General features: G+C 54.3%; 1 protein-coding gene across 7 annotated transcripts; it reads right to left on the bottom strand.

Moving 5' to 3' along the window:
* Positions 1–74: 74 nt before the first annotated feature.
* RUBCN (rubicon autophagy regulator) lies at positions 75–26,069 on the bottom strand. Of its 7 annotated transcripts, XM_075716351.1 has the most exons (22): positions 26,047–26,069; positions 20,601–20,754; positions 18,135–18,218; positions 16,491–16,650; positions 16,202–16,308; positions 15,489–15,629; positions 15,108–15,264; positions 14,324–14,872; positions 11,676–11,771; positions 11,388–11,503; positions 10,690–10,891; positions 10,224–10,325; positions 9,351–9,425; positions 6,563–6,623; positions 5,407–5,539; positions 4,915–5,060; positions 4,488–4,552; positions 3,687–3,925; positions 3,223–3,284; positions 2,871–3,024; positions 2,423–2,516; positions 75–1,519 (listed from the first exon to the last, which is right to left on the bottom strand). In XM_075716351.1, exons 1-22 carry the CDS (start codon positions 26,067–26,069, stop codon positions 1,356–1,358), a joined length of 3,084 nt encoding a protein of 1,027 aa, XP_075572466.1. In that variant the 3' UTR covers positions 75–1,355. The 7 variants fall into 7 exon arrangements, with proteins under 7 accessions (XP_075572466.1, XP_075572469.1, XP_075572467.1 ...); XM_075716354.1 differs by lacking the exons at positions 15,489–15,629; positions 26,047–26,069 and adding an exon at positions 13,692–13,736 and having other exon boundaries at positions 20,601–20,958; XM_075716352.1 differs by lacking the exon at positions 26,047–26,069.
* Positions 26,070–26,381: the final 312 nt, after the last annotated feature.

The following is a 26,381-nucleotide window of genomic DNA, read 5'->3' as shown; positions in this document are numbered from 1 at the left end:
AAATCCCTCTCCCCCGTGCACCCCCCACTGCAAGCAGGCTGCGGGGCCACCCCGCTGCACCACAGCCAGGAAGCCTCAAGGCTTTGCCTGGCTCAGGGACCCCTCTCCCAAGGGGAGCAGGAGATCTGCTGGGAGTGGGGACACCTGGCAAACGCCAGCCCCATCCAGGGGTGAGGAACCAGGAGCAGGACAGTCCTGGAGATTTTATACCGGTGAGTCCCAAGCAAATCGCATGTCCCCTAAAGAGGCATTTCAAGCAGCACTTCCTTTGGGGGGAACACACAATTAAAAATACAAACAATCGCATTAAAAAAAATAAAACCAAATCCAGCAGATTAAAAAACAAAACCCCAACCTAAAAGAACAAACCGAGACAGAGGCTCAGGGGATGCGGCCAGAGGGCTGAGCCTTCACCCACATCCCAGCGGGTCTCGGGCAGAAGGCAGCTGCACGCAAGGCAGGTCCTGGTGCCACCAGAGTGAGGTCCCATGTCACCCTTAGAGGAGGACATGTCCCCTGGGGAGGACAGACCGGCAGCGTGAGAAGAAAGCAGGGTTGGAACCCTCGCTTACTGCATCCTCCAGCCATGGGGGTCTGCCTCCACTGAAAGCCTAGCGGCACCAGTCCCCTTGTGTAGCTGCTCGGGGGGCAATGCCCCTCTGCAGCACAGGCTGCGGGCAGAGGGCAGGGAAAGCAGCTTGGCACAGACAGCATGGAGAGGCAAGGCAGAAATCTGGCATTTTCACCACTGCCACCTCCTCTGCTCTGATCCTGGAGTGAGAGCAACTGCTCTCCAGCAGTGTCCCAAGCCAGATTTGAGAAAGGGAGCTGTTCAATGTACAACCAACCCCAAAGCCCCACCCTCTCTCCATACACACAACCCTCAGCAGCAGGACACGGGACTGGAGGACTCGGAGAGCCAATTCCCCCCTCCAAGAAGCAGACGACCTAGTATACAGCTTCCTAGTATACAGCTGATGAGCAGAAAGTGCTGACTCCCCAGGGGACCCTGCCACGGAGCAGGGCACAGGGACTGGCTGCACAAGCCCTGCCTGGTCCAGCATGAACAACTGCTTGGAAAAGGCCCCTGTTCTGCCTGCAGGACAGGCAGGAGCAGCTGCCTTTCCCCAAGCAAAGGCATCAGGGAGTGCAAGCAGTACCTGGAGCAGACTCAGATGATGGAAGATGCCCCTTCCCCAGCCCAGCACTACTGCATGGGGAAAACAGATCCCTTCAAGACAGTGCTCCAGGCCTCCTGACAGTCTTCCTCATCTCCAGTCCATGTGGATCAGTCTCTGGTGACGAAGGCCATGCACTTAAATAAACCCCCACTCTGCTCCTCCGCTGCAACGTGCTCATGTGGCTGCCACTGCCTCCGGCTGCTCCAACTCGTCTTCGTAGTCTGAGATGTAGGACTCCATGTTCTGCTTGGCCAGCAGCTCTCTCCGGGCTTGAAGCCGCTCACAGCGGGGACAGCGGGCGGATTTGAAGCAGGACTTGTGGTAGCAAGCTTTGCACTCTGCGGGGGAGAGCATGGCTGAGAGCTGGCAGAGGCTGAGACAGACTGCCTGGCACTCCACACCCGGGGAGGGATGCTCCAGGCTTGTCCAGGAGGACATTTCAAACCAAAGCCATGGCTGAACAAGCACCAGAAGCAGGGGTCCAGCACCATTCTGGAAGCAGCAAGAAGTCATGCTGCAGGGTCCCTGCACTGGCTTGCAAAGCCTTTGGGAGCACAGGTGGGAGGTTTCCTGCTCGGCACAAGGTTCCGCCCCAAACTTTCCCGATTCTCCAAGGAAACAGTGACTGCCCGAAGTTTTTTCTGGCACTGCACCTGCCAAACCAAGGCTTGCACGTTGTCAAGGGCCATTTCAAGCCAGTTCAGAGGTTGGTCCCAAGCTGCAGAGACAAGCTCTGCTTGGCCATTAGTACTGGGCTTTATCAATGATGACTCCTGATGGGGCCCAGGGATTTGCTGGCAGGCAGGAAGAGCACAGAGACAGTGCCTTCAGGCTCTCTCTGCTCTACAAGGTCAGCTCCAGCCATCCAAGCAGGGACAGGGGAGCTGTATGCAGGCTGCAGCCTGTCCCATAACCACAGCAGAAGGGAAGCCAGGACTGCCAGACACCTGCTTGCTGCAGTCACAACCAGACAGCCTGCTGCTGCCGGGGCAGGCAGCACGCAGCGTGGTCAGGAAGGGACCTACACGCTCCACCGTGCCAGCAGCTCTGGCCAAACACCATTATAATGCTGATTTGCTGCTGTGATAACGTGGTGCGGAGAAACAGGCCATGCACAGAGGCACTCTGGTCTGGCTGGCTCTGGCTCTGTACCTCTCGCTAGCACAAATGCCACTCAAACCGGAGGCAGAGCTTGGTGGCTCCAGGGTCTGTCCCCTCCCTGTTTCTCCCCAGCATCTCACCTTCACATGTCCTACACTTGTTGAGCTCAAAGGGGAAGATGATGTCGCCCTCATTCTGGCAAAACTCACAGATGAAGCCTTTGGCTTGGCACAACTGGAAGGAAAAAAGATGAAGAAAAAGCAGCTAAATGCTCCTCATCTTCCTGGCAAGCAGGGCAGGAGGACACAGGGCCCTGCTCTAACCATGTGGCACAGCCCTTCCCCAGAATGGAACACAGCAAGGCAGAATCAACATGTGTCAGGAGTCAGGGAGAGCCAAAATGGGACATCCCATATGTGCTGGGTAGGAGCTCTGTGGAGCAGGCAGAAGCAGTTAGCATTGAATCAGTTAATTTGGTGACTGCCCTGCATGTCAAAGGCCTCCCCATCGGTTATCTTGGCAAAGCCCGCTCCCAAGGTCGCTCCTGAGGGTCCAGAGCCGTGTAGGAAGCAGGCAAGGCAGCCTTACCATGCACTTCTCAACGTGCAGACTGCCTGCCTTCAGGAGCTCTGTCAGGCGAGGCACCAGGTCCCCTTTCTTCGTGGCACTGAGGTCGCTCAGTGAGTAGAGATGCAAATCCTCCGTCAAGTGGCCAGGCACTGCATCGAAGGAGTCTAGGAGGCTGCAAGGACAGAGAAACCAGAGCTCAGAGCAAAGCGACTCCACTAAGCCCCCTTTCTCCACTGCTTCTGCTTTCTCTCCCCCTCCACTCCCCTCTCCCTTGTTGCTCATTGCACAGGCTGCACAGATGCCCAGTGCAAATTGCCATGGGACAGATCCAGGACAGCAAAACAGCTTCATCTCACAGCCCGGGACTCACTCTTTCGCTAGCCGGCACGTCTTAAACATGTTCTTCATGTGGAAAAGCTGGATTCGCAGCAGCTAGAGAGGAAGGGGGGACACAAGAATCAGTAAACAGAGCACAGTCCTTGGCCAAGCAGGTCTGCCCCATTTCCTGTGCTGGTGAAATGACCGCTGCTCCTCAGCTGCTGCTCCCCTGCTACCGAAGTGTTTACACCATGCAGGGCAAAGCAAGCACCACCATCGTCACGTGCTCCAGGACATAAACGAAAGCTCAGCTGGACACCAGGCAGAAATTCCTTTTGAAATTCCTGCGTTACTGGACAAAGAACAAGAGGTGAATGGAAACCCATGGTGCTGAGGTCTTAAGCCTCAAAAACTGAAAGAGCTGCTTCTCCCCAGCTTCCCTGGAATAGGGTTTTACAATTGGCAGCCACCCACCTCAGCCAAACTGCACTCAGGAAGGCGTGGAAAGGGTCTTACCCACACTTGGTTGAGAGACTTCACTTTCCGGTACAGGGCAGGATTGATATCCTGCACGTTGAAGAGTGGGTCACTCCAGATCTTGCCCAGCAGGTCTTTGGAGAAGTTGCTCACATAGTACTTCCTGAAGTCCCACTTGCGCAGGATACGGCTGGGGATGACCATCTGGGCGTTCTCGTGGCAGCACTGGCAGAAATACTTCCCCAGGTACTCACAGTACCGCAGCCGCTTGATGTAATCTGGCCAAACCCAGGCAGACAGGGCGGTCAGCTGAGGCACGGGCTCTGCCCAACCACATATTGGACTCCCAATGTTGCTCAGCATTTCCAACAAGCAAGGCAGCCTGCCTTGCCAGTACCTCCTCCAGCCCCAGAGCACTCAACACTGGGGTCTGCAAGCACCCCTGCCAACCACAAAAGCATTTGGGACCACAGTCCAGTCTCACACACCCACATCTACCTACACATTCAGGAAACACAGCTGGTCAGAGAGCTCTGCAGCTGTACCCACAGCAGAAGCTGCTGGGAGCTTTAGGACCCCAACAGGTCTTTGCCTTAGAAGAGTCAACATCTGAAATGCCCTCCAAAGAACAGGCTGCTCTTTGCCTCCACCAGCCCTGTGACCTTCTGGAGAAGGAGGCTCCTCTGTGGGTGGTGCACACCAATGTGCAGGCAGAGCTGGCAAAGGCAGCGTACCATTTCCCTGCTGACCTTGGGCTCAGCTCTGCCACCACCCACCCACTCTGTATCTCCCACTTTTCTTCCCCATTCTCCAGCTATGGGTCATGGTCCCAGCACTCACCAGGATCAGTCCGGATGCCACAGCCTGCGCACCGGTAATTCTGCTTGGCCACAGCCACTTTCCTCCTGCCCAGAGATAGAAGACAACACACATGACTCCAGCCCTGATGGCACTTGGCACCAGAGGATGGGCGCTGGCACGGGTCTGAATGGCAGAGATGGCCACATGCTTTGCCACTTAAGTGTGGACAACAAATCCAAGGGGAAAAGCCCTGCTGTGCCCTGGTGCACCCAAAGGCACCGACTGCAGGCACTGGCTCCATCTCACAGCACCAGCTGCCAGTGGTGACCACTGTGGATTTACCAGGCTCAGAGCAGGGAAGCCCCAGCAGTGAAGTGGGAAGGAGAGGATAATCAACCTTGGTGTTGATGGAAAAAGGTTGGAAAGGGCAGGTCCCCAGAGATCCCTCGGCCATGCGGATCCTTACGTTGGGTCTGGGTGAATATTGAAGATGATCTGTGGTCGTGGCGGGGCCCACTCCAGGTTTCCGCGCACCCGAATCCTCAGCTTGTAGATGTCGGCGTGTTCTCCGTCATCGGGAGAGATGGGCAGAGAGTCAGGTATGGGCAGGAGCTGGTAGATGCAGGCAAGAGGGTCAGATTCCTGCCTGGTATCACAAAGGCAATGCACCTGGCTGGCTTGCCAGAAACCTGCAACTGCAGCTCTCTGGAAAACTGGCAGGCACTGAGCTGCTGCTCCAGCTGAATGGGGGCTGGAGAAGGGGTGTCCCCAGGGATTGGGGCACTCTGCTGTAGGAAGCTGCAGTGGCAGAGCCCTGCTCGGCTGCACCCATCTCTGGAGCCTGGACAAAAACTCCGGCTCCACAAAGGGATCACTGGGACTAGCAAAGCCCCTTGGCAGTGGGATGAAGCCAGCGGTTTGGGGAAGATCAAATGCTGTTGGTGACTCACACCCCTACCTTCTGCGGGGCGTCGTGCTCGGGGACCAGCCACTCCAATTCAGAGGCAGCCGGGAGCTGCATGCCCTCAAACTGCTTCAACAAGCCCATGGCCACGGCGTCTGCCGAGTTGGAATTGAGGAAGGAGTGGGATCTAGACAGCGAAGGAAGTGGTTAGTACCAGCTCTCACAGCTGTGTCCTCCTCACAACCCTGATGCTGGTCCCAGCTCAAGCCAAAGATGCTCCCTTCAACTTTGGTACCTTATTTCTGCACTACTATACAGGCTTAAAAATGATATATGTGATTGATTTCTGTCTTTGCAGCTGCCCCCAAGCAAAGCTGGCTAATGGCACAACAACAACTGTTTAGAAAGGCAAGCAAAACATACCTTACTTAACAAAACCTGTGCCTGTTTGCAGGGGAAGCTGCAAAGTGAGAGCCAGTGTCTGTACAAAGCCAGAAGTAGCTGCTCTCCCAGTACAAACCTACCCAAGAAGCTGCCAAGTATGGGCACAGCTTTGTATCTCACCCAGCGAGCAGAGGGGTCCCAGCATCCCAAAGGGGTTTTGCTTTCAGAGCATTAACACAGCAGCTGTGCTTAAAGCAGGTTGTGATTCACCTCCCCACAGCCCCCACCTCTCCACCCCAGGGCAGCACCAGGAAAGGGCTCAGCACTTCACGCTTAAGCTGCTGCTGCACTGCACACAGAGTTTGTGAGCATCGCTGTGTGCCAGCAGTTCCACCTCTGGGTCACAGCACAGCAGCGAGGGCTGGAGAGAAGGTGGCAGCACCATGTAGTCTAACAGGCCGTCCCAGCTGGGAGGGGGGAGGCAGGGGAGGCTCAGAGCCAGCAGCAAGCCAGCAGCCAGTCCACATGCTCCAGGTTGTGCCAGGTCCTCTCCCCAGCCTCTTACCTACTAGGAAGTATGGGCATCTCTCCTGACACCAGTCCATATCATATCTACCTCATGTGAATATCCTGATCATCCCAGATGCCGCTTCCCAAATTTAAGACTAGGACCCAGTGCCCCACTGCTAAGTAAAGGGAGGGAGGAGGGAGGGAAGGATAGCTGTCCACTACGGTGCAAAAGAGCAGCTGATGCACATGGAAGAGCAGAGTTGGGCAGGAAGGGGAACTTGGTACCAAGATGTCTTGCCACGAGTCGAAGACGTACATGGACTCCGAGGAGAGAAAGGACTTCCTGCTGGATTCTGGGTTCCTCTTGATGTCTGCATCTGAATCACAAACAGATAAGGTGGAGCAGATGGGGCAGGGCAGGGGGATACACTCCTTTCAAACCAAAGCTTCATTGTAAAACTCATCAAGCTGTTCAAAAGCACGTGAACTACAGCATCAACTTCTACCGGTGGCACTGAGCAGCAAGGAGAGGTGCAGTCTAACCAGTTGCCTGTCAGAGTTACAAGGGAAGGACACGGTGGGGTGCTGTGAAAACAGTGAGCCTGGGGTTTGGGGGAGACAAGTGGCTGCTGGTACAGGTCATGCACCACATCCTAGTAGTGACATGGCCTGAAACAGTACACACACAGGAGCTAGGAGGGCAGGACAGCAAGGTTAGCAAGAAGGTTTAGTAGCTCTCTACACACAGTATAGATGCTGCAGAGGATTAGCAACGGGATGCAGAGCCCTTCTCTCTACTTGACTGCAACCTGTAAGATCAGACAGTGGCCATGCCACAGTTTGTCAGCAACTGCACAGCCCGGGCTGGCAGCCTAAGCCCAGCGTTCCAGAGACGCATCAGCATCCACGCAGAGCAGGCCAGCAGCCACAGGGGCCAGCCCTCTGCAGAGGCCACAGACCCATCTCCCAAGGAGGGAGGGGTCCAAGATAAGGTGCAGGACACTGGGGTCCTGCTCCCTCCACCCCTCCATCAGCTCCCCAACAGCCCTGGGCTGCCCTGCATCCCTCCTCGGCGCCAGCCTTGGGTACCAGGCAGTACCCAGAGGTACCTTCATCACTCATCTTTCTTTCAGGTTAAACCCTGACAGGGAATTCATCTCAACGGTGGAAGAACCCTGGGACAGGGACCCTACTACTTCCAGCAGTACAAGGCAGGCAGAAACCCTGCTTCACTGCAGACAGACTCGCAGAAAAGGGAAGGAGGGCATGCAAGGGAAAAATACTACAGGTCAAGACAGAAGAGAGGCCAGTGCCACAACCTTCAGCACAGTAGGTCTCCTGTTTTGTATCGCTGGGGAGCCCTAGGAACGGGGTCTGCAGTGACCACACCACCCCCAAACACAGGCTTGCAGCTCCCACGAACCCAGTTGCCCAGTGCCTGGCTAGGGGAGGCACAGCTTGGGGTCCCTGCTCTTCCACCCCAAGCAGGTCAGCTACGCAGACCCACACAGAGCCCCCCTGATCCCGGCCAGACACGAACCGCACACCGAGGCCAAGGGAATCACAGCCTGGCTGAGAGAAGAGTACCACCCCCCAAGGTGTCGGCTCCCCTAAGAAGAGTGGGGCTGCCCTGGCAGCAAGAGGAGCAAGTCCCAGTGCTGCCCGTAAATTTACACACTCACGCTAGTGGAGCTCAGCATAGATAGATGCTTGACCCTTCTTGACATCTATTGCTAGAAACAGACACAAAAGCATCCTAACGCTAAGGAATCCACATATCTGCATCATGTGAACGGACTTCTAGCTGCAGAAAACAGGGAATTCAGGCAAACATAGCCTCCCGACCACGTAGGGCACTGGCCAGACATGCTCTGGTCCCTTCGGCTCTGTGCAGGAAGGTGCCACATGGTCCTAGACTACGATGAACATGAGCAAACAGTGGGGCACATGCAGCATAGTGTGGGCCAGGCGTTATGGGGAGGCAGAGCCGGCACGCTCAGGCAATGGCATCGTCTCAGGGATGGCAGAGGAAGCCAAATCTGACCCTAGGCTCCCGCAGGGGCTAGCACTAGAATCCTGCCACAGCTCGCTTCCCGACCTTAACTACAGACACTCCCCAAAAGCCTCCAGTTAGCTGCACAAAACGCCTCTGCTGCCAATGCTATCACCAGGTGGGATAGTCCCAGAAGGCTCATCAGCCCCCAAACCCAAGGATGTCACCCCAGCCCCCGTATGCCAACTTCAGGCCAGGATGAGCCCCCCTGGATTAAACCCCTGGGCTGTAAACACAGGACACAGCAGGGCTGATGGGAAAGCTCTGAGCACCAGCATCTCCGGCAGGAGCAACGTGCTGGCACCAAACACCTGACAGAAGAGACCAGCAGCAGCCCACGTAGGCTGTTCCCTTGCTAAAGCAAACATGGAGCACATGAAGGTTATTTAAATGTGGCCAGCAGACTGGAAGAATTATCTCGCAGTACTGTAAACCATAAAAACACTAAGCAAGACCTGGCTGCATGTGATCCCGGTACCCAGGGCCTCCAGTGTGAACAAACTGCCTGTGCCCTCTCTGCTCTCACTACTCCCTCCAGGACTTCCTTCTGGAAGGATTCTTTTCCAAGTCAAGTCTGAGCAGAACGGGAAGGGTTGGCCATGGTTCAGATCAGAGCTACGGTATGTCAGCTCTGCCAAGTCAAGCAGGATAACGCTCCCCAAGGCACCTGGGATGGAGACCTGGTCCCACACTGTAGAGGACTCTGCTCTCATCCAGCCTTCAGCAGCTACAAAGCCACAAAGCTATGCCATTGCCGTGCCAAGCCCTACGCCAGGCGAGACAGGTCTTCACTACAGCAGACACATTTAGTATATCCAAAATACTGCATGGCAAAATGCCCTGGGGGATGGAGCCCACAGCAGAGCTCCTCTGCCTTCTCTCTACTCCATCCTGCCATATCATCCTGCCACAGCTTTTCTCACTGACGTCTGGATGATACTGTTCACAGTTCCCAAATCAGGCAGATTTCTGAGAAGTGTGCACGTGCACGCACACACACACACCTTGCACACACACACGCGTGCCGCAGGGGAGCACTGCAGGGTACTACCTGAGAACAAGGAAGCCATTGACACTGAGAGGCCGTTCTTGCACATTTGAATCAGGTTAGATCCATCGTTACCATCTGTATAACACGGTGATGACAAAACAGTTGACTTCAGTGCTTTGGCTAGGCCAAAGAGAAAGGGCATAATACAAGAGCAGCACTCGCACAAGAGAAGCCCAGAACTGAATTCACACACCCCTCCATGGGCTTCAAAACTGAGCCCAAAATCTAGCCCTCAGGGACTGAAAGAAGGGCTTTGCTGTCAACAGTCAAGAGATGAGAAGTTTATAGCTGGAGACTGGACTGCTCCATCTTCCTTTTTAAAGTCAGTGAGATGGAGGTACTGCTGAGAAGTCATCCACCTCGGAGGATGAACAAGGCTCTGAAAGAAAAAGTCACCCAGGGACCCAGACAGGTCTCCTGTGGGTGACAAGCTCAGCCACCCAAGCTGCCAGGAGCAGAGACTACAGCTATTACAGGTCAGGACGTGACCAGTGCCCACCACTGCCACCCAAGAGATAAGTGGTCAGAGCTATGGCTCCTTCTGCCTGGGGAGGAGGAGAGCAGGATGGCAGCTCTCCCACCTCTCTCTAGCTGTGACAGCCGCTATGCGGACCAGGCAATGAAGTGGAAACCACCTACCAGCCAGAGGCACTGAGCACTGGAGGATTACAGAGGATTTCACAGGAAAGTCATGCCACCACATGAGGGAAACTGGTTGCTCTGCTCATGCTCAGAATTCAGCCATTTGTTTGGGAAAAGCCATCCTGAAGGCCAGAGGGACATGCTCTTCTTCAGTGGGACTGACCTCAACACAACCACACCAAGGAGAAGTCTGTCTCTATGCAAGAAGCCAACACAGCCATTCCCTCCTACCTCGGATCTCGTACTCTTCCACATCCTCCATGGAGCCGGAGTCAGAGAGTCGCATGGAGCCGTGAGAGCTGAACTGGGACCCGCTGTCTGTTGCCACAAGACCTGGGAGAAATGCAACACAGCCAGGACATCAGTGGAAGCGGTCTGAAGGGTCACTGACAGCTAAGGGAGAAGTTGATAGCCAGGTATGGCCAGGGCATGGAGGGACGGAGGTCAAGGATGAAAAACATTGTGGGTTCAAACTGAAATTACATTCCAGTGCCAGCAGCACACAAGTGTTATCAATGTATAGTATCCATCCCATTATGGTCTTCAATAGCAGCAGAGTTTCACAAATCTCTGCAGCACCCTGGTAGCAATATGATTGTTTCCCACAAATGGGCAGGAAGGCAGGATGCTATAAGGACAGACAACGGACAGAAAACCCACATCCCACTAGCTGATGAGCCCAAAACACAGCACCCACTGTCTGAGCCCATCTCCTGACAGGTAGGGAACAGGTGCCTGGTACGGATCTGCTGGCGCCGAATGCGAATCTTTTGTTTAAGCTCCTGGATCTCCTTGTCGCTGTCTTCCTCCTCCTCCTCCAGCTGCCGGCTCATCATGTTGCATTTCATCAGCTCAATGGCAGCGATCAGGGACTCTGAGATGCTGAAGTGGGCATTCTCCTGCAAGGCAAGAGCAAAAGCATTCAAGGCTGTACCATGGAAAAACTAGGAAGACTTGGTAAACTTTTGTTCCCCACCTGTGACAGGAAAGAGCTTATTACTCATGGAGGGTGGTGTTTCTACCCTACCTACTTAATCCCTGCCAACCCCACAAAACCTGACTCTTCTACGAGGACCTACAAACTAAAGCCTTCTTGGGCACCAGAATACTCACAAAACACAAGGGACATCCTACGAAGAGGATGTGCAACACATCTACTCTGGGGAGTCAGCACATGTCCCTGAGGAGCCCTAACATGTTGCAAAGCTGCTGTGTATATGCTAGATGGGCAGATCCTGGCTGCCAGACAACACTGAGGAACTCAACCTTGAAGTTCTGTGCACAGCTCTATAGCAGGAAATACTACGGGATTATCTTCCTCAGGGAGGGAAGTATCACTGAACCTGCAGTAAGATACATTCTCCAATGCAGACAGGCTGCTGCTGCCTCCCTCACCTTCTCCAGGTCTGCACAGCTGCCAAAGTCCTGCTCAGAAAGGTAGCTGATGAGGGACTGCCCTTCCGAGGGTCTTCTGAACATCCCTTCCCCCGAGCTCAGGTACTGTCCAGAGTCTAGAAAAGCAAGAGACATATGACGGAGGGACCTGCTGCTATCCCCAGGCTAACGAGCCCTGCCAGTGCGCAACCAGCATCCCACAAGAAGGTGCCAGAAGCCACGGCCACCGCAGCCAATGGAGGAGCCTGACCAGGAGCGAGTGTCCCTGCTGAGGCTGGCTGTACTCACCGTACTCCATGTAGAGGGAGCTGGGTGTGCTCAGTTCACTGCTCTGGGTGGAAGCAGAGACTGGCCCTCTCCCTCCACCTGCATCGCCGTGCGACTCTGGAAGGGAAGACAACACCAGGCACACATCAGTATCCCGAAGGCACCCGGCCATCGCACAGGGTGAAATGAAAGGGGCATAGCATCACACAGGCAGGCACAAATGTATGGGAAGCAAGGAGGGACATCTTCCTGCTCTGTGCCACAGCTGGGGCAAGCCCAGGAGGGGACGAAACTAGAAGGGCATTTCAGGCAGGAGAGAAGGGGAAAGAAGGAGAGAAGCTCATGAGAGCCACAGAGCAGTCGAGTCCTGAGCCTTCCTCTCTTTACCCCCTAGCAGAGCTGGGGGACACAACAGGCTCCAGCAAGCACCTTTGCCAGCCCCTTCTTCAGGCTGGAGCATCTCTGAGGGACAAATTATCCCCCAGGGCAGAGAGTCAGGAGACAAGGGGGAACCTGAGCAGCTGAGGAATCTGTGGGGCTCCCAGCCCTGCAAAGCAGCCTGGACAGCAGTGGAAGGAGGCACCTGAAGGACATGCTGTTGCTCAACTAGAAGCCAGAGTTCCCCGCAGACAACCCTCAAGCCCGGGCTGCAGTGCTCAAGGTGACCTACATAGGCTGTGGGCAGGGCTCTGCCCCACGCACACACTGGTGCAACTCCCTGCCAGGCTGAGCCGGGGGGGACTGCCAGGAGCTAGCCTGACTGGAGACAAGCAACAGATGGTGCTCTACAGAGAGCCACGGTCCCGGGTAGCGCCTGGATGGAACATCTGGGTGACGGAGGACTGGTCAAGGAGACTGAAAACACCCTGACTGGAGCAGGACAGGAGCATATGAGTGTGGACACGGGGCAGGTGCTGGCTGATATCCCGACATCCCGAGCACAACAGAAGGGCAACCCCATCCTCTCAATATCCTACTCCTCTTTGCTCCCAGCTTTGGGCCATAACCCTGATGTGGCTGGAGGCTCCTGAACCCATCAACACCAGCATCTCCCTGCCAAGACCATGAAGCAGCATCCACCAGGACGGGGCTTGGGACCAACCCACCCCACAGGCTGGGTGACAAAGGAGACCCGTTGGGGTGGGAGGCTCTCACAGCTAACCGCTGCAGCCTGGCAAGGTATCCTGCAGCCACCTCAACCCTGCTGAATACCAGCATAGAAACCTCCTCATGATCACCAGCCTGGGGGAATGCCACATACAACAGAGCCTACGGCTGAAGGGTAAAGCGAGGCAGTGCTCAGCATTCTCTGCTGGAGCAGGACACAGGGCTGGACACGTCTGTCTGAACACCCACCACCTCCAGGAAGGAGCATTCCCAGCTGCAGAGCCCTCAGCACCCAGCTGTGAGCTAGACAAACCCAGTGCTGCTGTTCAACAGATGCAAAAGAAAACAACCCATTTTTTTGAGCTGCTGACTCCTTCTGCATGTGGGGCAAAGGGATGGCAGCACCCCAGCACCTCTGCTCAGGGGGAAACCTGCCCTGAGCCCAGAAGAGCACCCGGCAGTCCTGACTGTGGGTGCAAGCACAGCTGGCTGGGATGAAGCTGAATTCAGCCAACATCAAACTTCCCCATGCCACAGATCCAATAAATGAAAGGAAAAATAAGATGTTCAAGCCCATGCCTGCTTAGCTGCCAGCCTTATTCGCTAGGTGAGAGACAAAACCTCTCCTGGCTCCCAAGGCAGTGGGGTGGAGGGAAGGGCAGGGATGCAGCTCAGGGACTCGGTGGCCAGCACTCCCCAACACCATGCAGGGGAGCTGGGCATCCTTCTTGGTCTGGTCCACTGCTCCCAACAACCAAGCTGGGATCTTCAGTCAGGTCACATGCAATAAACCTGACCACCCTTCAAAGCACCAGCTGGGACACAGGGAAGAAATATTTTTTTTTTCTAAATGGACACTAATGGGTTGATGGAATTCCTGAACTTGATGCAATGATCGCTAATGAAGGGCTGTTATACTGGCTCCCAAACCTGCCACTGGATCTTCTATTATAATGGTGATATCCCTGAGGCCTCCTGGGCAGACAGAGGAGGAGGAGGGCAGCGTTAAGGGAGAGAAAACAGAGACAAACTGGTTACTACTCAGCAAGGACCTCCACTTCTCCCATGAAGGCAGCACTGGTAGGGCAGACTCCCACAAACTGGCTGTCCCCTCACATCCCAGTCCCGCCTCACCCGCCATGCATTCACCCATTCAAGAGCACAGGAGGACTCAGCAGGTTACCAGCAGGATCACATCCTACCAGTGGGATGAGCCCAAGCTCCAGCCCAGTGCCCTGCCATGGCCCCATGCCTCAGCCAGGCAAGGCCGCTGTGCAAGCAGAATGGCTAATGCCACAGCATTGCTGCCATTTTCCAAGTTTTTGGTAAAAGCTGCCAATACCAATAACACACCAGCCCAGGGCATTCTGGGAGGCAAGATGTCAGCCCATCACTCCAGTGCGGAGCAGGAAAGCTAAGGGCAAAGACCAAATTTCCCAACCACTCACCCACTGTTCCTCTCGCTGGCCTGACCCATGGAGTCAAAGGGGTGGCCAGCATCAGCCTCCAGTTACCAGGGACTTCCACACCCCAAAGCCATCCCAGAAAAGCTGCCCCATTACCGTGCAATTTCCCCGAAGCCACGTTGGTGTCAGAGTGCGAGCGCATGTGGCTCTTCTTGAGGATGCCCTGCGGAGCTGACGACTGTCCCTCCGAGAAGCTGGACCGGCGCAACAGGTTCAGACCCCTGCTTCCACCTCCACTTGCCCCCTGCTCCCCCAGGGATGAGACTGAGTCCAGCTTCTGGGAGCTGCTGGAGGAGAAGAGTTTGGAGCTACTGCTCTTGGTGCTGTTGGTGCTGGCATTGCTGCACGCCCGGCCCCGGCGCCCCAAGTTCCCAATGGCCAGGTACTCCGGCCCATCATTAGCATCGCTCTGCGGATCATCCTGACTCCCCGTCCAAGTGTCCTCACTCTGGCTGGTGGTGCTGGAGCTCATATCGCTGGTCAGAGAGAAGGGGTCTTTGGGTGAGGGGACGTGGAAGCGGGTGGCAGAGCTGGGCTGCTCCAGAGGGGACCTGCCCTCACTGAAGGAGGAGGACCGGGTGGACGGGCAGCGCTCCTGGGGCTGGCTAGAGCTGGAGCTGATGGAGGAGCTTGCTGGTCTCCTGTCTGGACAGAGGTAGGAGCAGGATGTCACACAACCCGGCACAAGCAGACCACCCTACAGCAATAAGCTTGTGGCTTTACACCAGCATGCCCACCCACTAGAGGCAAAGGCCAGGCATCTCCCTCCCAGTGCGGGCAGAGATCTCCTCACACCCATCCAGCACAATGACTCCAAGACCAGAAAAAAGGCAAAGTCTTTTTTGGGTCTATCCTGAGCTTCCCAGCCCACCCTCATTACCTGAGAGGCTGGACGAGGCTGGATGGTGGAGGCTGGAGAAGGACCCAAAGCAGCGCTGCTGCATGCAGCCCACAGCAGGGATGAACGGGGATGCGGGGAGGGCAGTCAGGCTCTGACTCTTGGTCACCGGAGGTGGACCCTCACTCTTTCTGGTAAGCTGAAGAGAAGTGGCATCGTTAATAAATCAGCATTTACAGGGCTTGGGGCTACACATCAAAGGAGCAGCAATGGAAAGGAAATGACCTGCAAGCGCCTGGTCACCAGCCAGCAAAGGATGCAGCAGCCCTGGGGGCAGGAGGATGGGGAAGGGAAAACCTCACAGTGCAAAAGGGAAGGGGCTTTTTGTTCACAGCTACACGCAGGCTCTCGTCAGGAAATTACCAGGCTCTCAGCAAAATGATCCAGGCAGCCCAGCGCCCCAGGCAGACGGCTCTCTTGTCCTTCAGCATCATGGTCACACATCTCTCCTGTCCCAGCAGAAGGACCTGATGCGCACAGGGATGGCAGTGACGTGCCAGCCAGCTGAAAGAACACAGCCCCCATTTAACAAAGCCTCATTAATTGCCTTCCTCTGGGGAGCTCTGTGCAAAGAAAGCAGCCGCTGTTCCCTCTTCTGAGGAGGGGGCAGCTGGCACGGGGCTGCACGGGGGGTCGCTGGCGTCACCAGCAGGAGTGGGCACCCAGGTGTCCTGGAGTGCTGCTCGTCCCCTCTGATGGTGGCTGTCCCTCATGACCAGGCAGCTCTGCTTGGTGGCCCTGAAGTCTGGGGCTGTTGGAGAGGGCTTTAGAGGTGCCTCTTACGAGGAACTGGTCCTCAGGTCCTCATACTCAAATCCTTGATGCCAGCCAGAAGTGAGGTACCCCACTACAGGCTCCACACAGCCATCTCCCCCACCCCAACCCCTGCCAAGCTCACGCAGGCAGCGCAGGGACCAGTTCACCGCTCTTCTCCCCTCTTGGAGCTCCTTTTGCTGCTTCCAAGTCCAGCCCCTTGTCCAAGGGCTCCGCGTGCCCTGAATAAGACCTCGCACAAGCAGCCACAGCCAGCCAGCGTCTGGGGAGAGCCAAATAGAAAAGCCAGGACCTCAACTCACCATGGAGGTGTCGATCTGAGCCAGAAGCCTGGGGTTGTTCTGCTCAACAGCCTCCAGGCACTGCAGCATGGCCGTGACGTGGGCGTCACTGAGCAGGAAGGCAGTGTCTGGGGAGAGAAAACTGCTGCTTGGGGGTGGTCCCTCTCACCCACGTGGTTTGGCAGCGCCGTCTGCTTACATGCAAACCATCTTTTCTGCCTCCCTGCATCCCCCTCACTCCCGTGTGGCTTGGAAATGCCACCAGCTAGATATTTTCCTAATAAGAAGAAAACCACCCGTTTCTCTTTACCTGCGTAGAATTTCCTGATGTACTGCCGGTTCCCCAGGAGCGGTCTCAGCTGTGCCGACAGGCAGTGGCACTGCAGGCTGTGCTGCAGCCACAGCTGCGCGATGGCCTCGTCCCCTGAGCCCTCTGAGTTGGGCTGGCTGCTCTCCTGCAGGCTGATGAACTGGAAAGGGATGCCAGGCACAGGTTAAGGCATGTGGAGGCAAGCGGGGGAGCTGGGGTTGTTCCACCTGCCCTGGTTTCGGCTGGGATAGAGTTAATTTTCTTCCTAGTAGCTGGCATAGTGCTGTGTTTTGGATTTAGTATGAGAATAATGTTGATAGCAACAACTAAAACATCAGTGTGTTAAGTACTGCTTATGCTAGTCAAGGACTTTTCAGCTTCCCATGCTCTGCCAGGTGCACCAGAAGCTGGGAGGGTGCATAGCTCCCCACCCAGAACAGTTGATCCAAACTGACCCAAGGGCTATTCCATACCATATGATATCATGCTCAGTATACACACTGGGGGGAGTCGGCTGGGGGGGCTGTGATCGCTGCTCAGGAACTGGCTGGGTGTTGGTCAGCGGGTGGTGAGCAACTGCATTGTGCATCACTTGCTTTGTATATTATTATTATTACTATTATTATTATTATATTGTTATTATTACTACTACTATTTTACTTTATTTTATTTCAATCACTAAACTCTTCTTATCTCAACCCAGGAGTTTTTCTCACTCCTACTCTTCTGATTCTCTCCCCCATCCCACTGGGGCAGGGGAAGTGAGTGGCTGCATGGTGCTTAGCTGCTGGCTGGGACTAAACCACGACACCACCACTCAGCTTTGGCTCCCTCCTTCCCCCCATCCCCACCCGAAAACGGCAGCTTTCCAGCACCTGTCACTGTCAACAGGAAGGAGGACAAGTCCCAGCAGCTCCCCAGCCACCAGGGAGGCAAAAGCACTGGGGATGAACAATGCTTCAAAGGTCAGCCAGCGATCAAAGTCCTCTGACAGCCACCAGCACTATGAACTTGTCCTGCACGCTCCCCCACCCGTGTGCCTCACCCCTGACCTGGAAGGACCCCACACTCCCAAATCCAACTTGACCCCAGTGGTGACAGTCATGTTCTTGGTGACACATTAACTGGGGAAGCTAAACACCTGAGCTGCTGCAGCTTGAAGAGCTGGAGTCACACCCCACGTCCCCCCCAGCAGCAGTTTGGACATAGGGACCACCAGTGGTCAGCCCCTTGTGCCCAGACATGGTAGGGACCACGGACGTCGGCACAGGGCAGCCGAGGGCTGAGAGCATCGCCATGCGCCAGTGGTCGGCACCAGCCAGGAACAGGAGAACCAAATGCATGGTCAAGGCAGAACCCAGAAACGGGACAGCCCAGACTTTTAGAGATTTGCACAGAGGCATGAATCACCGCTGCACACACACAAGCGACGCTTGTGCCGGTTCCCTTGGTGATGCCCACTGCAGCCGGCCGAGCCGAGCTGGAGACTGGCCTGGGAGATATAAGCGGCCGATTGTCTCAGCCTAAGCCATGCCGAGTTCCCGAGATGTGGCTTGTACACAGACACGCGGCTGCTTCAGCCTCCACAAGACGTGGAGCTGCTTTACCCACAGCAGCACACGAGGCCACCCCACCAGAACCCACCTTCTCCAGGTGATGAGCAGAGCCAGGACTCAGCCAGCGAATGTCCTTCACAAACTGCCAGTAATCCTTCTGTCTGCAGCACACCTGCCCAGGACAGGCACGGTTAGATACCACCACCCACGTCCCACTTAAATGACAACATCCCCCCTTAGCCCCATGCTACCATGAGCGGAGAGCCCCTAATCCTGGTAAGATGGGTCAGAAAATAGACAGAGGAAGAGCAGCATTGCTTTACAAAGGAGAAACAATGTAAGCAACACAGTTTTGCAGATCAAGGGATCAAGTCAAAAACCACTGGGTTGATGTAGATAAGTTGTCTCCTGCCCCTCCCACGGTGACCTCTCAGTTGTGGTCAGCCCACAAGTGACCAGACAACAGATCCCCAAGCTTCTCTTCTTCCACCAGGTAAGATCCCAGTCCTTCATACCATGGAGACAGGAGAAGGGATGTGGCACCAAAGGGCTCACATCCCTGCTGCAGTGCAACAAGGATTCTAAAGGCCAACCGCAGGTCTGCCAAGCTCAAGGTTGACCAAGTTCCCACTTCACTGTTCCCTTTCCTGCTGGACCAAGACCTGGAGGAGAGTCCTGATGCCTCAGCACTGCAGAGTCAGACCTCATTGAAGGGACACGAAGGGCAACATGAAAACACATCCCAGCAAAACCAGCAACCATTGCTGTCTTCTGATGCAAGCCACCACCGAGGACACCAGCACAGCTGAGCACCCCAGGTAAGAAATTTGGTGTTGCATTTCTATCAGCTCTTTGCTGCTGTTTGCCTCAGCTTTGTTCCGACAATGAGTTATTTTGTTCTTAGTTATTCTTCCCATTAAAGAGGAACTGCAGCAGAGCTGCTGCTTTCCTCACCACCCTATTGGTTGTAAACACAGCCCCAAAATGCCTCTCTTCACCAAAAGGCTGATTATTTTTTCTTCCATCTCTATTTCCTCTTTCACAAGCATCAGGAATGAGTTCTGTTTTGTGGTTTATTTGTTTGAGGGGGTTGGTTTGGTTTTTTAAGACTAGAGAACTAACATGGCAATTTTAGTCCTCTAGATTGAATTAGGGTTTTCTGGACAAATAAAATTCACTGAAAAGTTTAAAAACCTCTTATCCTAGTTCTCTCAATATGTACATATGGATTTTTTCGCCTTTTTTTATTTATTCCCAGTTGTAGGAAAAAAGTTAATAAGAAAATAGTAAGTGTTTTGCTGGAGCAACTATGAGAAAACTGCTGTTAGGAAGCTGTATTTTTACAGGCCTTCCTTTGCAGCTCCTATAGCTTGACTGGTGTCACACGTGCGCAAGCAGGGGAGACATTTCTAAGTAAAAGAGCTGCCTTTGCCTATAGTAAAAGCATCGAGGAAGGCAACACACTGTCCTGCTTTGCAGGTCTGGCATGAACTGTTACCAATAGACAGACAAATACAAATAATTTAAATCTCACTTCCTGAAGCCTATTAACAGCACATCTAACAGAAGGGAGCACGTGTAAAAGGTAGCTTCTAGAAAGTGGCTACTACAACAGCTTCACTCTCTGCGGATCTCCCAAAGGTCCCTGGCCCGCACCACTGGGGACTAACGGGAACAGAGCAGCACCGTAACGAGTGCTGACTGCAGCTAATACATCCAGGGATCAAAGCACCCTGCTGGGATGAGCTGCCCGCCTGGCTCTTCCTGGAGGCATATTAGCTCGGGTGCAGCACTGCATAGGTGCAGTTTTCCTGCTCCTGGACCCAGCTGGCCTGTGCAAGCTGCCTGGGGCTCCTCTGCATCGCTTGCTTCTTTGAGTCGCTCTCTGGGTGGCAGAGCCGCTGATGGAAAGCCTGCCCACAGGCACGCCCTGCAGAATTGCTTCAACTTTCCATTGTAAATTAATTGTGGTGGTAATTGCAAGCTGAAGGGGAGATCTTCAGGCCTCTGCACACAAGTGGGAAGGTGTAATTCTTCCCGGCAGCCGTGGAAGAAGGAACATCTGGGTAAGCAACGGCAAGGCACGACGAGAGCCTAGAAAGAGAGATCCTATTCACGCAGAGCGTGGATTTGGCTGCCAGCTCCTGTTATTAATACAGCTAACCAGAAACAGTAAAGATGCGAGGTTTCTCTTGCCAGACCTCGCTGGGGAGTTGTCCAAGTGCAGACGATATGGGGCTGACATTGCAAATGCAGCTTTATCGCTTGGCTGCAGCAGAAGGAAAAGAAAGAGGGGCTGGCCTCAGCGCGGGGGGCACGGCTACTTAGAAAAACCATGTCGAAGGTGGGTGAGATAGAAAGAACATGCACCCAGCACTTGCCAGGCAAGCTCAGTCCCTGCTTCGACCATTTTCCATGCTGCTACAAGCGTTGCACCCACTCCGTGTTACAAGTACTGATGCAAGCTGCAGGCAGACAGGACTGTCCCACCTGCTCATGACAGGCACCAAAGCCGCTACAGACAGACAGCAGTGCTGGCAGGACAGAGCCCTACCTTGTCGTGGATGAGCCCATGGTAGAGGATGCTGTGCATGTCTCTGCAGAGCCGTTCCAAGCCGCCATACTTGGACCAGACGTTCGGGTTGCTGGTAGACACCAAGCCTTCCACTGTGGTCTTCAGGTTGCCTAGCAGCTTCCAATGCTCCTTCCTGCAAAGGAACAGAGCAAATTGCATCAGATATACAGCAAGAGAAGCTTCACAACAGGACCATGGTATTGTGTTCTCTCCAAGGAGACTCTGGTCAAGCTGAAACCTTCGGTGGTCCAGAAGCTAGCAAAGGTGAGCTAAAGGACTTTACACCTCCCTGTGGTCTCCCGTGCATAGTTTGTGGACAAGAGGCCCCTTTGTATGATGCCTGTGACGACTGGTAGCCACCACCAATGTGGTCTCAGGAGACAGCCAGAACAAAGACTGATGGCTCCTGCAATATACCACTTGCTTAGTATGGGCCAACAAAGTTGGAGGACGTCTTTCCAGCCAGCCTCTTGCTTGCTTCACTCACACGCTCTATCAGAGACTGTTCAGAGCAGCAGCACATCAGGAGTACGGCACCTGTAAGGCAACGGCACGATGTCCACCACATCTAGCAGACACTGGCTGCGCTGCATCCGCAACTACAGAGGCAATCCTCGAGCAATGCGCACCGCATCGAGCACTCCAGCACCGTCAGGATGCAGAAGTGCTCCACTCTGAATTCCTTAACTCTTCATCTGCATCTCCACCTGTACAGCTGCTCTCTGGCCCCAGAGCTGCTGTAGGCACAAACTGACTTTCTTGCAAAAGCGTTCATCTACTGGACAGAGATTAGCAAACCGCAAACTGCAGTTGTACTCTTGAGCTTGCACAGCATTCCTCACCGATATCAACCCCCTTGGCTGCCCTGTGTACACCAAGGAATCACCATTATCCACCATAAAGCAAAAGTGACAGCGCAGAGAGGTTACATCATTTGTCTATGCAAAAGCAACTTTGGGGAAGGAAGCTTTGGATGACTGAGATCCCCCCTCAAGCCATTTGACAGCGTTGCCAGAGGAACAGCAGCTGTCAGAAACGTGTTCTGATAGGAGCCACTCTCCCAGAAGCAACAGGAATGTTGCAAGGTATATTTGGCAGTATAAATGCCAAAAGAAGTGCCTCTGCAGGGTTTGTAACAAAAGCGCTGGGGGTGACAGCTTAGAATGAAAGTCCAACCTTTCGACTGGCCAGAAACAAGCCAGTGTTTCAGCCGTTAATCCCTCTCACTCTGCAAAACAAACCAGGAAAATAAATTTAAAATAAACAACATTATTTAAAACTACTCTCCTTTTCATCCTTGTGGATGAAAGCGTGGGCTGCACACCTCTTGCTGCACAGAGAAGGACACTAAAAAGTAACATAATCCTGATATTTAAAACCAAGCTTTTCTCGACAATATTCTCTGTGACTCGTTTGTTATTGCAAAACTGATCAAGTGAACAAGCAGATCATCAGATATTGGCTCTACTTCAAGCTCCCCATCCACTCCCTTCATGAGGTCTCCCCAGCAAAACCTCACCGCTTTCAGTGCTCACCTAAGCTTAAACCACGCAGAAGCCAACCCATTCCACCTGCAAAGCCTATTACCCCGGCAGCACAGGAGCTCTAAAACAGAGCTGCAATGCATAAAGAAGTATGTATATGTTTATGATGTACTTAGACTAACAAGCACGGTCAGGGCTTGTCTCAGGAGAGACTGAAGAAGAAAGCAGGGATACAAATCAAAAGCACCTTCCTGAAGGAGATCCAACTCAGGGAGACACAGAAAATCAATCCAGCCATTCTCCTGAATTTATGGATTTTTTTCATCCCTGCCCTGAGGGCTGCAGATGTTCTTTGACCGGGGACCGGCGATGCCATCTGCAGATGCCCAGAACGGCATCGCCGGTCCCTGGTCAAAGAACATCTGCAGCCACTGAGCTCAAAAGGTCACCGGCTCCTCCCCAAGATATTTCTAACGCTCAGAGTTAGGAAATGCAAGTGAAAGCTCAGCCACGCTGCTGATCTTCCAAGTCAGTGAGACAGAGAAACTCCCTGTTATTTCATGCTATAAAAAGCAGGCGATGCACACAAGGATGTGGAGGTAGGACATGCAGAGCCGTGCCTTACCAAATGACCTGTCTCATTAAAGAAGTTGTGCATTTCCCTAGAGGCAGAAAACCAGGATCCAACAGACTGGAGTCACAGCTCCCTCCTGGGACAGGGAAACTAAGATTAAGCAATCCTCAAACAAAATAACCTCCAAATGTTAAAACATTGAATGCAGAAGCACATAGGGAACAAGCAGCACAATGAAAGCACCTTTGCACAGGTGATTCAGAAGCTACCAAAAGTGAATTAAATACCTGTAAGACAGTAAGGATCCCATGGGACTTCCTGGCCCAAAGCAGTTCACAAGTTGGATGCACAAGACCCTACTGACACCCAAACCCCAGATGTTTCTGGGCTGGAACACTGTGCATGCTGAAAAGCATACAGTGACACAAGGTTGAAGAAACAAAGACCCATATAGCTGGCTGCAGGTGGCAGGGACATCGAGAGACAGTGCAGCTAACCACATTTCAGCTTGAACTGGACTCGTGGGTTAACCCTGAATTAGCAGCAGGGTTTGCTCCCCTCCCAGCGACAGAGCCTGAGCCTGGGCTGCCAGGACGGATAGCAAAAGCCGGGGTCCCAGCTGCCCTCAAGTTCTCCATTTCAGCAGGTGTTCAGAGCGATACTGAGAAATCTGCTCGTTTTTTCCTGAATAAAGAGAATTTTCCTTTGGTAGTGCTAAAGAAAGCCTGACACGGGGTGAGGTCAATTCATATCACATCATGAAAATACCCCAACTTAAAGGGAGGACAGCAACACACCCCAGAGAGGTCACAGGACACAAGCAGAGCTTCCTCTGCAGGAACCACACGTGCTTCTGCTCTCCTGTCTAGCAGAGCCTGGTCCCTGAGCCAGAACAGCCGAGGGTGTTTGCAGGGGCCATCGCTGGTGGAACACCAGTGAGACCTCAGCTGCCTCCCTTTTCTTCCTTAAAGATGACCTCTGATCCAGCCTCCAATTTTAGCCACCAGCTCTGTAAACTTGGCACTGGGTTTCCTTGCTTTACCACCACTAACTCTATCTTCAGGTACAGCAACATCAACCCGCCATCAGGAACTGTTCCAAATATAACTGAACCTTTTGCACTGGAGTGATAAGACACAATCCAGCCTTGGAGCAAAAAATGGCTTAATGACTGCTGATGACAACATCAGGGAAATGCTGCCCGCTCATCCAAGGCTTTCTCAGCCCCTCCATGCCAGCAAGGGTAGGAACTCCTCTTGGCCCAAGTCAGCAAAGGTGACTCACAGCAGAGGCAGGGAGCCATGCTGCTGACTCAGGTGAACTTCTTCATTTAAAAGAAAACCAATCCCTAGTTACTTTCCAAAACAGGTATCTAGTATTAAAAGAAGAAAAATGAAGCTTGTCTTTCTCACAAATAACATCTGCTGCGCGTCTGCTTGTGCCCTGCAGGAGGCATCTAGCAATGGCCGCTTGAACCGTCCCCTACCTGGAGCAGTCTCTCGATCCTTCTTAGCATACTAAAGAGGTCAGGCTGAGGATGCTGAGGTCGTGGAGGGACTTCCTCCAGATCCCCAAGGACATTCCTGAGCCAGCTGCCGGTTCCTCCTGCAGATCCCGAAGGCGCTGCGTAACCCGCCGCTGCGCACAGCCTGCTCCTGCCTCGCCGTCCCCAGGTTTCCCAGACAACCAGCAGCCCCTTTCCTCGGGCTACCCCGCCTGCTCCTCCGGCAGGCTCGGCACTGCTGTGAAATGGGATTAAAATAAAAGCAGACTTCGTGCAATTCATCTGCAGCCGTGGGGAGTGGCTGATGAGGCAGAGGAAGCCAGAAGAGCTCTGCCAGCCTGGCGGGTCAGCCCTGCAGTGTCCAGCTGGGGAGAGCTGAGCAGGCTGGCTCGGAAACTGAAACGCAGGGCTGCTTGCACCAGTGCTAAAAGCTTGCACCAGTATAAAACTGGGGGCACAACCACAAAAGGCTCCCACAGCAAACGCAGCCCAGACCTGCTGCTCGCCAGAGCACTCTTGCTCTGCACTGGCAAAGTATGAGGGAAGAAGAAAGGGATTAAAGGTGTTTTTTAGCCTTCTCCCACCATGGCAAGTAGTTTTGCTTGCTCATCCTGGCAAAGCCTCCCACAAGCAGATGACCACAACCTGCAGACCGAGGATAGTGTCCACTGGGCTTTCATCTGCATAGCACCTCCTGCAACAAGCAAGTAGGCAGCCAGAGGCAGCGACGCGCAGAGCAGATCCCCACCGCACCCACTTCCCCAGGACCAGCCGCTCACCTTCTACAGCTCCCAGCGCTGGTTGCCCTTAGGGACCCTCTCCGCTGGCCCTGCCGTCCACAGGCCTCGCTGGAGCCGAAGGCGGCAGCTCTTCGCTAACCCGCCCGGCCGACCAACGGCCCCTCTGCTCCCCCGTGGCTGCTGCATCCCTCACATCACCCTCCCACTGCTCCAAGGCACCGAGAGCCCTGCTCTCTGCCCGGCAGAATGAAGGCACTAACCTTCCTGACGTGCCTTGACGGACATCAGCATTACAGCCCCTGCTCCCTGATGCATTTCGGACCTGCTGCTCAGGAGAGGCAGCAAAATCCAGCACGAGATCGTTTTCCTCTCCTGCCCCAGCAGAAGAATGGACTTCAGCAAAATAACTTTTGCTTCTGCATTTCCCATGATCCATGGGAAGATGGATGCAGTGACCTCTATCCTATCGCTATCAGTCACAGCCACAATCTGTAGTGAAATGGCACCTCCCTGGGAATTAAAATGCTAGACCATTTGCGCAAAGGACAACGAGGCTGTGCGAGGCCCATGCCAGGATCCTCCCCAGTGCACCAGTGACAGCCAGGAGAACAAGCAGCCCCCCTCATGTGCCAGCACTGGAGGGGGCGATGCCCTCCTCCTCCCCGAGGGAGTGCTGGGGGTGGCACCGCATCAGCTCTGTTAGTGACACCATGGTAGAGTCTGGTAGTGCAGGACTTGCACTTGCAAAGGCAAGAACATGCACAAAGATGATTCCAGAAAGAAAAAGAAGTGAATGCAGTTAACTCCTTTTACCTTTCTGAACCTGCTGGGTCTCAAGCATTAGCTAAAGAGGGAGAGTAGCTCGAACCGTGCAAATCAAAAGGCACCCCTAACTTGTGCTATAGCTTTAAAAGCACCGGTAGCATTTTCCCAGCTGATAATGCTAGCAGGAATAGAGCGGCTAGCTGAGCCCCTCAGATAAGGAATGCTTCTCTCCCATATCAAGTTCCAGCTGCTCCCTCCTCCCCAGCCAGCATTCCCATTCCATCCGACATCCACCCGGCGCTTGGGAGCACCAGGGCAAAAGCGCAGCACAAAGCAAAGGCTGAAGACGTACAAAAACCTGAAGGAAGCAGGACTCGTCATCAAAACACCTCCAGGGAACAACCTCTGCTGCTTTTATAAATGCTACCAAGAAAAACCGTGCCTACAGCCTAACCGAGGACCCCGCGGGCGAAGCCAGCGCAGCAGGGCCGCGCCCCCCGCCAGCCACGTGCAGGCGCGGGGCCTCCCCTCGGCAGAACGGAGAAGCCGGAGAGGCCCCCGCAGCGCCGGGAAGGGGGGTGCGGGCGGCTGCCAGGGGACACGGTCCGAGCGCAGCAAGCCGCAGAGCCACCGCAACGGCAGCGCGGCGTCGGGGCGGGACGGTTTCACCCCTCGGCGCAAGGCGTGCGAAGC

The sequence above is a fragment of the Pelecanus crispus genome, chromosome 9, assembly GCF_030463565.1.
Source record: "Pelecanus crispus isolate bPelCri1 chromosome 9, bPelCri1.pri, whole genome shotgun sequence".
Lineage (NCBI taxonomy): Eukaryota > Metazoa > Chordata > Aves > Pelecaniformes > Pelecanidae > Pelecanus > Pelecanus crispus.
This window is presented reverse-complemented; position numbering and strand designations above follow the sequence as displayed.